Source organism: Schistocerca piceifrons, chromosome 9, assembly GCF_021461385.2.
Source record: "Schistocerca piceifrons isolate TAMUIC-IGC-003096 chromosome 9, iqSchPice1.1, whole genome shotgun sequence".
Classification (NCBI taxonomy): domain Eukaryota; kingdom Metazoa; phylum Arthropoda; class Insecta; order Orthoptera; family Acrididae; genus Schistocerca; species Schistocerca piceifrons.
This window is the reverse complement of record NC_060146.1, coordinates 100,015,031-100,030,829: the sequence shown is the minus strand read 5'-3', so window position 1 is coordinate 100,030,829 and position 15,799 is coordinate 100,015,031. Positions and strand designations below refer to the sequence as shown.

Genomic DNA, 15,799 nt, shown 5'->3' with positions numbered 1-15,799 from the left:
GGAGTGAAGTTAGGGTAAAGTAGATGTAGTTTAAACATAATTTGATATAAAAAGTTCGTAATGCATATCTTCAGGTAGATCTGTGGTATGCACTAACGGAAAATGATCGCAACACCAAGAAGCAGGTATGCGACACAAATGAAAATTGGTGGTGTCTACTCAAATTTCACTCCAGTCGCATGAGAGTGGCGCTAGTAGCGTCATTATGAGGCTGAAAATCAGGTTTGCTTTAAATACACGCTGTAACTATCGTTAGCGTTAGTTACCTTTGAGACTGGACGTAGTGAGCTGATGTTAGTGAAGTACACGACAAAGACGCCATTATTAATACGTCACTGAGTTTGAACCAGGTCGTGTAATAGGACTATGAGAAGTTGGATGTCCCTTCTGTGATAATGCATTAAGACTTGGCAGGAATGTAGCCACTGTGCATGAGTGCTGAAAGCGATGGTCACGGGGATGTACCGTCTCAAGACAACTGGACCCTGGACAGCCACCTGGCACTACCGAGAGGGATGACCATCGTGTTTGGTGTATGGCTCTGCTGCATCATATTGCATCTGCAGCAGCAATTGGAGCAGCAGCTGGCACCACAGTGACACAGCGAACTGTTACGTATCGTTTACTTCAAGGACAGATCCGAGCCAGACGCCCCGTAGCGTGCATTCCGTTTAGCCCAAACCACCGCCATTTGCAACTTCAGTCTTGTCGAGTGGAGGTCTGTTGTGTTTCCTGATGAAAGCTGGTTCTGTCTCGGTGCCAGTGATGGCCGTGTGTTGGGTAGAAGGAGGCCAGTTGAGAGTCTGCAGCCAACTTGTCTGCATGCTAGACATACTGGAACTGGACCTGGAGATACGGTTGGGGTGTGACTTTATATGACAGCAGGATCAGTCTCATGGTTATTCCATGCACGCTGACCGTAAATTTGCGTGTGAATCTTTGGACTCGACCTTTTGTGCTGCCACCCACGAACATAATTCAGGAGAGTATTTTCCAAGAGGACGTCCTAAGGGGCTCAGCATTTGTTTGCTGCGTACAGGCTAGGTGACCCCATACTTCTGGGGACTGGTAAATACTGGTAATCCTACGTCCTTGTAAGCTCTGGGCATGCTTCAGAGACCACTGTGCGATGCAGCAGTCGAACATTGTGTGTCACTGGGGATTGGGATGTTGGCTTGACAGTCCTCATTGGGAGGACAGTAAAACTCTCCATAACATTGTGTGTCACTGGGGATGGGGATGTTGGCTTGACAGTCCTCATTGGGAGGACAGTAAAACTCTCCATAAAAATCCTCAGTCTCAGTGTGTGCTGCGTGTTGATGGCATGAATGGCTGTTGAGATGCAACAGTCTTTAGAGGACAGGGAGATCGTCTTTTCTGAAGGTCATGGACGCTGCCTACTATGAGGGGATTTAGTCTGGCCACAGCCAGGAGCAGCCTCTTATCCAGGCTCTGTGCTGAGGCTGGTGAACTGCCACTTACAATCCGATGGCAACTTCTCATGGTGCGTCAGGCATGTAAGTTCCTCCAAATTTACCTGCAGTCCTTACTGTTGCTTGCCCACCTCTGAAACAACTTTTGCCCAATCGTCCATGAGCAACAAGGCTGTTGGTATCAGCGAATGGCGTTTGCTGGAGTCACTATGGGTAGCTAAAGACTGGTTTCGATCATACCTAACAGATAGGGTACAAAGAGTAGAGATAGCACATACTTCAAATAGATCTAAACATTTAGTAAAACACTTATCAGAACCAAAATACATTAATATAGGGGTTCCATAAGCTAGTATATTAGGACCAATACTGTCCCTGACATACAGCAATGACTTTCCCAGTAGTGTTAGTCATGGTGAAAAAATCCTCTTCGCTGATGACAGCAACATTATAGTCACTGAGAAAACAAGAGAACTCCTTCCCGAGAAAGCAAATGAAGGTCTCAAGAAAGTTTATGATTGGCCGGTAAGTAATAGAGTGACAGTGAACACAAAGAAAACTAATGCTATGAATTTCACTTTGAAGAGGAAAAATGAGAAAGTTAAATTAAATGTAGATGGCACCTCTATAGACTGTGTAACAAATGCAAAATTTCTAGGAATGAATACTGATTCTTAGTTAAAGTGGTGTGAACACACAAAGGTACTTGCAAACAAAATGTCATCAGCATGTTATGCCTTAGAATCCTATCATCAGTGTGTAACATGCAATGTCTTTTAGTTACATATTATTCGTATGTACACTCAGTTCTTAGCTATGGAATTCCTTTTTGGGGAACAAATACACAAAATATGAACACAATTTTCAAACTCCAGAAAAGAACCATAAGAATAATAACCAAAAATACTAGTCGAGCTCATTGTAAGGATCTGTTCACAACACTGAGGATTTTAACTGCTCCATGTGAACACATTTACCAGTCAGTTGTACACATAAGATAACATTGGTAATTACTGCACAAACAGCTCTGTCCATGACCATGCAACAAGAGATAGAATCAACTTACATTTACAAAGGTAAAATAAACATAAAACTCAAATAGCATTTTCTACCAAGGAATAAAACTGTACAATAAATTACCAAAAGAGATTAAAGAAATTGACAAAATACACTTATTTAAAGAGGCAGCTAAAATGTACCTGTTATGCAATATATTTTATACATTGAAGGATTACTTAGCTAAAACAGAGTAGGGGTTTGATAAAAATGTTATCCAAAAAAAAGATAGTAATAATGATTATAAAATATCCAACATTCCACATAACACCTTCATTTTATGTTTTTTTCCTTCTTTTTTCCTTTCTTACCCCCAAAGCTACACATAGCACAGTACTAACATCTCTTCCTCTTTCTGAACTCAATATCTCACTCATTGTGGAGGGATGCTGACTCAATTTTTCGGGATAGTAAATGGAAAGTTGAGGTACAGAAAATGGCCCACACACACACACTGTGTGTGTGTGTGTGTGTGTGTGTGTGTGTGTAGTGAGTGAAGTGTTATGAAACAATGTGTGTATAGTGTGTGCAGTGACTGATAGTGAGATATTAGTGACCAATGTGGCATTACGTTATTTAATAAGTTATTTGTAAAAAAAGGTAATGTATACCAGGAGTAAATCTAATGATTGTCTCTAACTAGAAGTCTGTGAATACATGTGTATACGGATTAGCTTATTTTAAATTGATCTAAATTTGTAAATACTTACACATGTACTATATCCTTGTAAAAAGTGATCTACGGATGAATAAAGCTACTGCTACTACTACTACTACTACTACTTGGTGAAGAGCAAGTCCAACCCCAAGTCCAGAGTTTTAACCACCTGCACCAAGATTACCACAGAAGCCCTGAGTAATTTTAGATTTAGTGTAGTACAGGGAAGATTCAACTCCTGCATACGTTATTTACTTAAGTTTTAACTCAGCACCACAACTCTACATCTGTCTTTAAGGATGGGCTGAAGCATGGACATTCCGTCGGTTGCTCTGTTGCTTTCCCTGAACGTGTCCACACGGTCAGACTGGCTTCGAGACTTTAACGGTATGTGCTTCAAGTACTTACTTCCTTGTCTGTTCTGATTCTCTTAGTGGTCTTCACTCTCTAGAACACTTGTACCCAGCAGATAAAGTAACACAGAATGTGCCGGAGCCGGCCACGGTGGTCTAGCGGTTCTAGGCGCGCAGTCCGGAACCGCGCGACTGCTACGGTCGCAGGTTCGAATCCTGCCTCGGGCATGGATGTGTGTGACGTCCTTAGGTTAGTTAGGTTTAAGTAGTTCTAAGTTCTAGGGGACTGATGACCACAGATGTTCAGTCCCATAGTGATCAGAACCATTTGAACCATTTTTAGAATGTGCCGGATGCCTTCCTCTAACTACAACCGCTGGGGAAGGAACTGTCTTTCTGCTGGGAACCAGGGTATATGGGTATTGTAGGGAACGAGGGGATGGATGTAGCAACCAAGGAGGTGTGTAGCGCTCCTCAGTTATTTCAGTGTGTTATCCCCCTACATCGTATCTCCTCGCTGTTGAGGTACAGAGTCATGTATTGATGGGAAGACGAGTGGCCGGAAGTGACATGTAACAAGCTGCGTCTGGTAAAGCCCACTATGCGGTACACTTCCTTTCAGCTACGAAGATGGTATGAGGGCCTCCATACTCGTCTCTGCATGGGCCACAGTCCTCTAATGCATGGCTTCTTTGTTCGGCGAAGACTCTCCAGTGTGTGGTGAATGTGATGTGCTGATCAATGCATGCCTCATTTTACTAGACCGTCTTTTATTTTAGGACCAAAGGGCAGCAGCAGATTTGCTGGCAAATATGCCTTCTTTTTTAAGTGATGTTCAATCGAATGTGGTAAGACTCTTAAGGCTATGTGATTTGTCCAACTTGCTTCCAAAAATTTTAGAGAGGTTCTCTTAATATGTTAACAATTTGACTGGCTCACCCATGGTTTTTGTACGTGATCAGCCGATGACGTTTCCCTGTACCATTGTTTTAGTTCATCTGTCGTTTTACTTCTGCTTTAATCCCTGTTGTAGCAACTTTCACTCTTTTCTCATTGTCTTAAGGCGAATTAGACAGAGTAACTGTATGAGTGAATTCGAGTGAGGTGGGAATGAGTGGACGAACGTCGTTTTGTAGGTCTCATTCTCTCTGTGCTCAACAATTTTAGTGATTTTATTCACATTCTTTTGCGTTTAAAATGTGTCAGGGCGCTGATAACGTCGCTATCGAGCACCCATAATGTCAGAACACATACACACTTCAACAGGATAAGTCCGCAGCTCGTGGTCTCGCGGTCACATTCTCGCTTCTCGAGCACGGGGTCCCGGGTTCGATTCCCGGCGGGGTCAGGGAATTTCACCTGCCTCGAGATGACTGGGTGTTTGTGTTGTCCTCAACATTTCATCATCATTCACCAAAGTGGCGAGTTTGGACTGAGAAAAGGTTGGGAATTTGTACGGGCGCTGATAACCAAGCAGTTGAGCGCCCCACAAACCGAACATCATCATTTCAACAGGATAACGCTCGTCCACGTACCGCCCTTGTAACCCAACATGCTCCACAGGGTGCTGACACATTGCCTTGACCAGCTCGATCACCAGATTTGTCTCCAATTGAACGCATATGAGACAGCATCGGATGACAATTCCAGCATCATCCACAACCAGCGTTAACCCTCTCTGTGTTGAACGACCATGTGCAACAGGCATGGAACGCCATTCCGCAAACTTACATCTAGCACATGTACCAAACAGTGCACACGTGTTGGTATGCCTGCATTCGATATTCTCGAGGTTACGCCATTCAGTGGTTCAAATGGCTCTGAGCACCATGGGACTTAACTGCTGTGGTCATCAGTCCCCTAGAACTTAGAACTACTTAAACCTAACTAACCTAAGGACACCACACACATCCATGCCCGAGGCAAGATTCGAACCTGCGACCGTAACTTTCGCGCGGTTCCAGACTGTAGCGCCTAGAACCACTCGGCCACTCCGGCCGGCGGTTACGCCGTTTATTAATGCACCAGCCATTCACCATTACATCAACCTGTGATCTTGAAATACTAATCACTTATCTTACCTAAAAAATGTATTCCCAATATTTTATTGCTCTATATGAATTATTTTTTGGTGTTGCGACTTTTTTCCTGTCAGTGTCTTATGCTGCAGTTTATGTAATAACAGACTGTTTTATGAAATTATAGAGTACGTTCCTTTTTTGTGTAGCAGCTAATATGGTTTGCTGTAGCCACGGATCGCAAACTTTACATATGATGCCAGATAAATATATCCAAAGACTGAGAATCTTCGTTACCCCTGCAATAAGAAAGCGAACTTTCAGAAAAAAGAGTTATTTTAGGCAGGCCCTAACGCCGACGCAGTCACGTAGTGGCGAGTGTTAGGGGGGATGTGCGGGGAGAAAGAAAGCCTATAAGAAACTAATAAAACAGCCTAATGTTTATGGCGACTGCTAGCGATTGGCAGGAAAACCCTGTTACACGCTGGCCTGGCGTTAATTTCCACTATTCACACATCGCTCTATCGGATACGATCTTATCAACGTACGCAGTTCCTCGTATTTTTCTCGGCTTTATCGCTCTTGTCTGAGAAACACAGCAGAAACACTCGTAATTATCATAGCAAAATCCTTTCTGTCCCACTCAGTCAATCACCGCCTTCTCTATGTCCTTTCTCTAGAATTACCTCCCTCAGTGTATCACAGAACTGAATAACAGTTCCAACTTCATAAGACAATTAAGAACATATCTCGTCCAACGTCTGTCTTCGTTCTACACTTTCTCGTTACTCCATTGCAAATAAGTACTCTTCATTCCTACCAGACCTTTCTCGTTTCCCGAAGACGCTAACTGGCATAGTGTACCTGAATTTCACTCCCTCATCAATCATATCATTATGTCATAAAATCCCACTATTGTACACCTATAAATACGTTAAGCAACTTCTACTGTAACTATTGTTACCATTGTTATTGATAGTAGCCCGTATGGTCGCTAGTATCACTGCTGTAAGTTCTTAGTAAGTATCACTACTCCAAATAGCATTAGATAAATTCAAATTTCGTTTTTTAACATTTTTAATTATTTTATTATCGTCCAGTAAAAGAAGTCATAGCAGCTTTGAAAATCAAAAAAATTGAAAACTAACACGTTAAATGGACATAATGAATAAATTTGGAGGATTATCATTACAACTGAAACTGTTAAACTTAGAGTTTCATATTTGCTGGGAAAAAAAGAAAATGTACCATGCAATTCGACGAAAGCAAAAGTAATGTTGTCATTTAAGACACGAGAAAAATATAACGTGAAAATTACAGGGATATAACCTTCCTTGACCCAGTATATAAACTGTATCCAAAAATTTTAAACACTAGACTAAAAGCAATAGCGGAATGTTTACTGGTGGAAGAACTGGTTATACTTAGAAAGGAACGATCAACGCCGGATGTAGTTTTTACTTTACGAGAGCCTATTGAAAAGTGGAGAGAGCTTACAAAAGAGACACATACTGTATTTACATATTTTTAGAACACTTTCGATAATGTTTTTAGTCAAAGTTAAGGAGAATATCGGAATACAGAGGTTCTCATTCAGCTACCAGAATTCTGTGTAAAGAAACATTAGTAATCTTAGATATAGAAGATATATGTACAGAATCCATACAAACAAATTAAGGGGATGAGGCAAGGCTGTAGTTTACCTCTGAACTGTTGAATATTGACATTGACGATGAAGATATCATACGTAATTCTAGGATAAACACTGGGGTACAAGTAAGCAATTCGGTAAAGCTAAAATCAGTTGTATATGCTGTTGACCCTACACTAAATTTTACAAGAGTTGGTTATTTACATAAAGGAATTTATGAACTAAATAAAATGTGTACAGAATAAATTTTAAAAAATCACCTAATAAATCGAAGTCAATGGCATTTCGTGTAAAATATTCAGTGAGGACGAAGATAGCAGTTAATGAAATGAATTGAAAATGTAGAATATTACAAATTGTTTTCGATGTAAAATATTCTATGAATATGAAGAAGATAATACTATAATCCGTACATATTTTACTTAGTTCATGAATTCTTTTTTGCAAATCAACTTGTCTTGTAAAATTCAGTTTAAGATCATCATCACGTAGGAGTTATTTTCCACTATGAATGTTGGGCTCCATAAGGTTCCTTTTCTGTGCAGCGACCGTGGAATATAAAATTATAAAGAATGTAGCAATCAGTCGCGGAAACATAATTTATTTACCTTTTTGCAAATCGATTTCGACTGATATCAGTCATCATCGGTCCATTTTTCTAACCAATACATGCCATAAGTAGAAGTACTGTCCTCGGAAGATTTCTATCATGAAAGAAATCTGCCACTATAGAAATATGCCTAGGACAGTAATTCCACTTATGGCATGTATCGGTTAGAAAAATGCACCAATGATGACTGATATCAGTCGAAATCGATTTACAACAAGATAAATAAATTATGTTTCCGCGACTGGTTGCTACATTCCTTATAATTTTATTTTACATTAGTTTTCTCTGTTCATCGCATTATTCATGTGAAATTGGATAGCTCTGGAAATATCTTTAAACAGATAATAGAACTTCAAAGCAGGAAACACCGAAGAAACATTACAGATATTTTATGAAATACTCGGATTGCCAGCCATATTATATGGAAGTGAATCATGGACATTAAATGAGAAACAAGAGAAACAAAAACAAGGAATAGAAATGAGATATCTCTGAGGCGTGAAACATGTAAAACAACAGAAAAAATAAGAAATGAAGTTATTCGGATGGAACTGAAAATTTCGGGTGTGATAGGAAAACTGGCTGAGAATAAAAGAAAAGAGGAATGAACACATGCAAAGAATGCATCCAGCGAGGCTACCACGCAAGATAGAGAGCTTCAAACAAAAAGATAAAAGATAAAATGGAATATTCCACGATGTCCCACAGCAATTTCCGCGTTTTCTGAGCCGAAACTGGCCCAGAAAAATTATCTGTTACATTACTTGTTGAGTGCCCCCATACATACGAGGGTGAGTCAAATGAAAACCGTAATAGTTTTTAAAATATTATTTATTGTGCAGAAGAGGTACAAAGCTATATAACTTTTCAAAATAATCTACCCCACGCTCAATGCAAGTCCTCCAGCGCTTACCAAGTGCATAAATTCCTTTACAAAAAAATTAATTTGGTAGTCCGCGCATCCACTCATGCACCACGTGGTATCAAGGGAGGCCGAGAAGAAGAAAACAATAGACGAACACAACTGGCCTAATACAGGAAGTGAAAGCAGGAGGAAGAAGATGTTTTTATTATGTATCATATTAAAATTATGTCCGCCTCCTTAGCTGGGTGGTAACGTGCTTGCCTCCCACGCACTGGGCCCGGACTCGATTACCGGCCGGATTGGAGATTTTCTCCTCTCGCGGATGAAATGATGATGAGGACAACACAACACCCAGTCCCTGAGCGAAGAAACATTTCCTGCCCCAGCCGGGAATCGAACCCGGGCCCCTTGGCGTGGCATTCCGCCGCGCTGACCGCTCACCTAAGGGGGGGGGGGGGTGGACGACGGACAGTGCACCCTTAATCGGCCCAAACAGATGGGGGGCGAAAGTGCGAGATCCGGAGTGTAGGATGGATAAGGGAGAACAGACCAATGAAGTTCTGTGACCTCCTCGCGGTTGCACAGAAATGAGTGAGGCCTTGCGTCATTTTCGTGGAGGAGAAGAAGTTGGTTTGCATTTTTGTGGCGACAAACACAGTGAAGTCTCTTCGTCGGTTTCCTGGGGGCAGCGCAACGCACGTCAGACTTGATTGTTGCATCACGATGGATGACATCAAACAGAATAGCCTCTTCAGAGTCCCAGAAGACCGTCGTAATGATTTTTCCGGCTGAGGGCGAGGGTTTGAAATTTTTCTTCTCATGATATGTGGTATGGCGCCACCCCATGGATTTCTGTTTCCGGTTCATCACCTGTAGCTTTGTTCGACAAAAATTGTCACTATCAATTACGTAACGCGCAAGCAGGTCTGCACAGATGGTTCTCTTTATGGTGTTCTGTTAGACGACGAGGAATCCGGCGGTCGCACACCTTTGAGTGCCTGAACTTCTGGACGAGTCTGTCAGGACTGCCAACAGAGACGACCAGTTGATCAGCGAGGTGTTTGATTGTGGTCCGTCGATCACTTTTAATGAGAGTGTCCGCACGTTCCAACTTTGCAGTGGTCGCAGCTGTGTGTGGCCAGTCGGCACACGGGAGATCGCACAAGTTTGCGGGACTTGGTTGCGATGATGGCAGACGCCTCGCCCAACGACTCACTGTGCTTTTGTTCATTTCCAGGTCTCCGTACACATTCTGCAAGCGCGTATGAGTATCTGCGTTGCTCTGGTTTTCTGCCAAATGAGACTCAGTGATGGCTCTCGGCTTGGGACGCACCTCCATCAGAGAAGCTACCTATCGGAGCTTCATGAAACTATAGGGGCCGAAATGGAATATTCCACGATGTCCCACAGCAAATTCCGCGTTTTCTGAGCCGAAACTGGCTCAGAAAAATTATCTGTTACATTACTTGTTGAGTGCCCCCATACATACGAGGGTGAGTCAAATGAAAACCTTAAATATTTTTTAAAATATTATTTATTGTGCAGAAGAGGTACAAAGCTATATAACTTTTCAAAATAATCTCCCCCACGCTCAAGTCCTCCAGCGGTTACAAAGTGCATAAATTCCTTTAGAAAAAAATTCTTTTGGTAGTTCGCGCAACCACTCATGCACCACGTGGCGTTCCTCTTCATCAGAACGGAACTTCTTTCCTCGCATTGCGTCTTTGAGTGATCCAAACATATGGAAATCACTTGGAGGCCAGGTCTGGTGAGTATGGCGGATGAGGAAGACACTCAAAATGAAGGTCTGTGATTGTTGGAACTGTTGTACGGGTAGTGTGGGGCCGTGCATTGTCATTTTGCAAAAGGACACCTGCTGACAGCAATCCACGTCGCTTTGATTTGATTGCAAGCCGCAGATGATTTTTAGGAGATCTGTGTAATGATGCACTGGTGACAGTGGTCCCTCTAGGCATGTAATGCTCCAAAATGACGCCTTTTTCGTCCCAAAAGAGAGTCAGCATAACCTTCCCTGCTGATGGTTTTGTTCGAAAATTCTTTCACTTTGGTGATGAGGAATGGCGCCATTCCTTGCTCGCTCTGTTCGTTTCCGGTTGGTGGAAGTGAACCCAGGTTTCGTCGTCCCCAGTAACGATTCTTGCAAGGAAGCCATCACCTTCTCGTTTAAACCGCTGAAGAAGTTCTCCACAAACATCAGCACTTCCTTCTCTCATTTCAGGAGTCAGCTGCCGTGGCACCCATCTTGCAGACACTTTGTGAAACTGGAGCACATCATGCACAATGTGGTGTGCTGACCCATGACTAATCTATAAACATGCTGCAATGTCATTCAGGGTCACACGGCGGTTTTCCTTCACTATGTCTTCAACTGCTCCAATGTCATGTGGAGTCACAACTCGTTATGCCTGACCTGGACGAGGAGCAACTTCCACTGAAGTCACACCATTTGCTAACTTCTTACTCCATTCGTAGACTTGCTGCTGTGACAAACATGCATCACTGTACTGAACCTTCATTCGTCGAAGAATTTCAATAGGTTTGTGTTGTGTACATAGTTCCGCGTAGTCAGCGCGTACACAACTTTCCCACTAGAGCGCGCCCCGCTAAGCACAACAGCGCAGGCGCAGCGCTCGTCCGTCTCCGCACTACGAGATGGCGCTGTCATAGAGACGGACCAAATTCTGCTTCCGCCGATCCGCGTATTAATATGTAACGCAGCCAATGAGATTGCTGCTAACGTAGAACCTTTTCTCGTCGCGGATCACACTCGCGCAGTGATACATAAACGCGCGAGGTATTATAACGAGTGTACAGACCTCCGATTAGTCAGTCTGCATTTGTCTGTACCAGTCTATAGTCAAGTTTCAGTCTGCGCCTAATAAGATTCCGGTACATAGCCATGAAGAGAAATGTATAGACACTTTGTCAAGTATCAGAGATATGTGAGAATAAGATTAACGTAACAAGACCAAAGGAACTTCAGATTGTCAATTGTACACAGCACTCAGAATCAAGTTACGTAATGTCTACGATTTTTATTATTTTAATAAATGTATGTGAAAATTAATCAAGTTCTGTTTAAAGTTAGTCACCGTCAATCTGCTACTCTAAGTGTGCAAGTGGCATTTCTATCGTCTGACCTAACGGCAGAAGATAAACACGCCACGATAAGACCACGAGACATATTGCTGACACTCGCCTACTTCGTTAGAGCGACAAGTCAAATAATCTGATGGCGTGTGTACCGGAGGTCTTACAGTACGCACACCACAGTTTGAGACCTTCACTACGCAAAAACCGAATAACAGAACGCTGTTCTTCACTGGTGCTAATCGCAAGTGGGGCTGCCATCTTTATACTGATACTGCGACGGTATGTGTGCGTCTGATCTACGTTGCCACCTACAGGACATTCTGCATTGTGGATCAATCTACTTTATTGCAATAAAAACCATTAATGTGATTTGCATGAATTGTTGTATAGCTATCCGAGAAAGCAGCACCCTATAAGAGACGAGTGAGCAGGACCCCACAATGATGACCATCTAGAGACAGAGAACTGACGAATATTTTGCGGTGAAGCACTAGAATTATAGACAGTTAGATTCAGTTCTAACGGGATCGCTGCGACACACTTTACATACAACCCTCGTTCTCTTTTATACCCAGAACTGACTGGTCACCGTAACCTGGCTGATACGGTATTTATGTACTCACCGAGGACTCCGAGGCGGTAGTTGAGGGAGACGAAGACGACGCCGTAGCGGATGAGGAAGTCGGGTCTACCGAAATCCATGTTGCCGGAGCCCCCGACCAGACCGCCGCCGTGGATGTGGACCATCACCGGCAAGAGGTTGCCAGGGCCCTCAGACGGCAGCTGCGGGCAAACCACCGCACTGCACTCGGTACGAAAATGTTCAAATGTGTGTGAATTCTTAAGGGATCAAACTTCTGAGATTATCGGTCTCTAAGCCTACACACTACCTAACCTATCTTAAAATAACTTACGCTAAGGACAACAGACACACACATGCCGCCGGCCGGTGTGGCCGTGCGGTTATAGGCGCTTCAGTCTGGAACCGCGTGACCGCTACGCTTGCAGGTTCGAATCCTGCCTCGGGCATGGATGTGTGTGATGTCCTTAGGTTACTTAGGTTTAAGTAGTTCTAAGTTCTAGGGGACTGATGTTAAGTCCCATAGTGCTCAGAGCAATTTGAACCATTTTTTGGACATCCATGCCCGAGGGAGGACTCGAACCCCCCACGGGGGCAGCCGCCCGGACCGTGGCAAGGCACTGAGTACGCCTCGTCACAGTCGCTGATTAAGAAGCGAGGCTTTACTTTACAAGAAATCCGGGTTGCGGCCAGTTTTTAAAAGTAATGAAGCTTGCCTACTCTTAACATTTGTACTTAAACTGAAATGTTCGACACCCCATAAATTTTGGCCTCACTTGAGTTGAATTATATATTCTTAGTATTAGAGCTGCACCTTTTTTACATTGAAGTCAGCTGATAGGTATACCTGCTTAAAGGGAGTCTCTCTAAGGAATCACCCTCAGAGGACCTCATGTTTCTAAGTAGAGAAGGAATTAGCATGTTTCATCAAAATATAAGAGGTATTAGAGATAAAGTTAGTGAATTGCTTATAGATGTTGACTCTGAGGTTATTGGTGTACCGGAGCACCACTAAAATGATTTGACAATTCAGAGGGTTATTTTACCAGGATACAGATTAGCTGGCTGTTTTTCAAAGAGTTCCTTGAGGAATTGGGGAGTGGCCATGTACATAAAAAACAGCATTCCGTTTGAGTCCATAGAAGTATCACGGCACTCCACTGAACAGAAATTTGAATGTTGTGCAGGGGCAGTTGAAATTAGTGAAACTAAACTTCTAAATGTTGTTCTTTATAGGTCCCCCAATTCTGACTTCAGAGCGTTTCTGCTCAAGCTAGAGAGGGTTCTTGATTCACTTTATAGAAAGAACCAGGAATTAGTTATATGTGGCGACTTCAGTATTAATTTTGTACATGACTGTGCAAGAAAAAGGATGTTGGTAGATCTCCTAAATTCATATGATCTGATGCAGGCTGTGTTTTTTTCCATCTAGGGTGCAGGGGGACAGTAGCGCAGCCATAGACAACAGTTTTATTCATTCTTCATCTTTAGATGGGCACTCTGTTAGTAAAAGAGTGAATGGCCTTTCAGACCATGATGTACAAATTTTAACACTAAAAGGCTTTTGTACATGCTGTTGTGGATGCAAATGGTCATCTCACTGAGCAACGTTTGTAACCTGTAACGTAAGCACGGTAGAAATTAATAAATGTTACCCTCTCATGTGCAAACTAAAATGTCTTTCTTTCTGTGGTGTCACCGCCAGACACCACACTTGCTAGGTGGTAGCCTTTAAATCGGCCGCGGTCCGTTAGTATACGTCGGACCCGCGTGTCGCCACTATCAGTGATTGCAGACCGAGCGCCGCCACACGGCAGATCTAGAGAGACTTCCTAGCACTCGCCCCAGTTGTACAACCGACTTTGCTAGCGATGGTTCACTGACAAAATACGCTCTCATTTGCCGAGACGATAGTTTAGCATAGCCTTCAGCTACGTCATTTGCTACGACCTAGCAAGGCGCCATTATCAGTTACTATTGATATTGATTCATGTACCGTCAAGACCGACGTTCACCATTAATGGATTAAAGTTAAGTATTCCACCAGCTACGTCCTTTTTTTCTACATTCTAATTTCCTTGTCCTGTTCCAGACCTCACGCCAGCCTGCGTGAGCTAAAGCGCGTGCCTTTCGGCCTCCACTAGTAACACGGTGTTCGCTCTCCTGCCAACCAAAACACTTTCAATGGTTTATTTATTACTCCTCTTCGAATGTCGTTACGAAGCACTCCGTCTTCAGGCCACAAGTGGCCCACCGGGACCATCCGACCGCCGTGTCATCCTCAGATGAGGATGCGGATAAGGATAGGAGGGGCGTGTGGTCAGCACTCCGCTCTCCCGGTCGTTACGATGGTTTTCTTTGACCGGAGCCGCTACTATTCGGTCGAGTAGCTCCTGAATTGGCATCACGAGGCTGAGTGCACCCCGAAAAATGGCAACAGCGCATGGCGGCCCAGATGGTCACCCATCCAAGTGCCGGACACGCCCGACAGCACTTAACTTCGGTGATCTGACGGGAACCGGTGTGTGCACTGCGGCAAGGCCGTTGCCAATGTGCTTACAAATGTGTCTACAAAATTTCCTTGACCTGCGATCACTCGTTTATGACTCGCTCTCACGTAAAGAAAGTTTAATCATAACCACCCTGTATATTTTATCACCAAATTTTTCTGGTAATATAATTTTATTTCTCACATCGATCCATTTAGAAACATCGATCTTGATTCACGAAGATTAGTAATCACAATTCCAAACTTAAATTATACGAACACCACTTTGCAGTGAAACTAATATTGTTATACTTTAGTTTTCATGCAAACAAAATTTGTTTTAATTTTCAGTTCTTGTAATTTTACTATCGGTAATTCAATCTAAAATTATATGAAGATAGGAAGCTGATAGTTTTTATAGTGTCCAAATTTGCTACCTTTATCAAAATTTGCAACCCTTATAAATACACTCCTGGAAATTGAAATAAGAACACCGTGAATTCATTGTCCCAGGAAGGGGAAACTTTATTGACACATTCCTGGGGTCAGATACATCACATGATCACACTGACAGAACCACAGGCACATAGACACAGGCAACAGAGCATGCACAATGTCGGCACTAGTACAGTGTATATCCACCTTTCGCAGCAATGCAGGCTGCTATTCTCCCATGGAGACGATCGTAGAGATGCTGGATGTAGTCCTGTGGAACGGCTTACCATGCCATTTCCACCTGGCGCCTCAGTTGGACCAGCGTTCGTGCTGCAGACCGCGTGAGACGACGCTTCATCCAGTCCCAAACATGCTCAATGGGGGACAGATTCGGAGATCTTGCTGGCCAGGGTAGTTGACTTACACCTTCTAGAGCACGTTGGGTGGCACGGGATACATGCGGACGTGCATTGTCCTGTTGGAACAGCAAGTTCCCTTGCCGGTCTAGGAATGGTAGAACGATGGGTTCGAAGACGGT

General features: G+C 43.2%; 1 protein-coding gene and 1 pseudogene across 1 annotated transcript in view; both read right to left on the bottom strand.

The window, feature by feature from the left end:
• LOC124717013 (esterase FE4-like) overlaps window positions 1-15,799 on the bottom strand; it is a 205,052-nt gene that overhangs the window by 118,091 nt on the left and 71,162 nt on the right. Inside the window, exon 3 of the mRNA XM_047243655.1 lies at window positions 12,382-12,541. Coding sequence (XP_047099611.1) covers window positions 12,382-12,541 — 160 coding nt within the window. The remainder of the gene's footprint in view (window positions 1-12,381; window positions 12,542-15,799) is intronic.
• On the bottom strand, window positions 14,770-14,887 carry LOC124717661 (annotated as a pseudogene).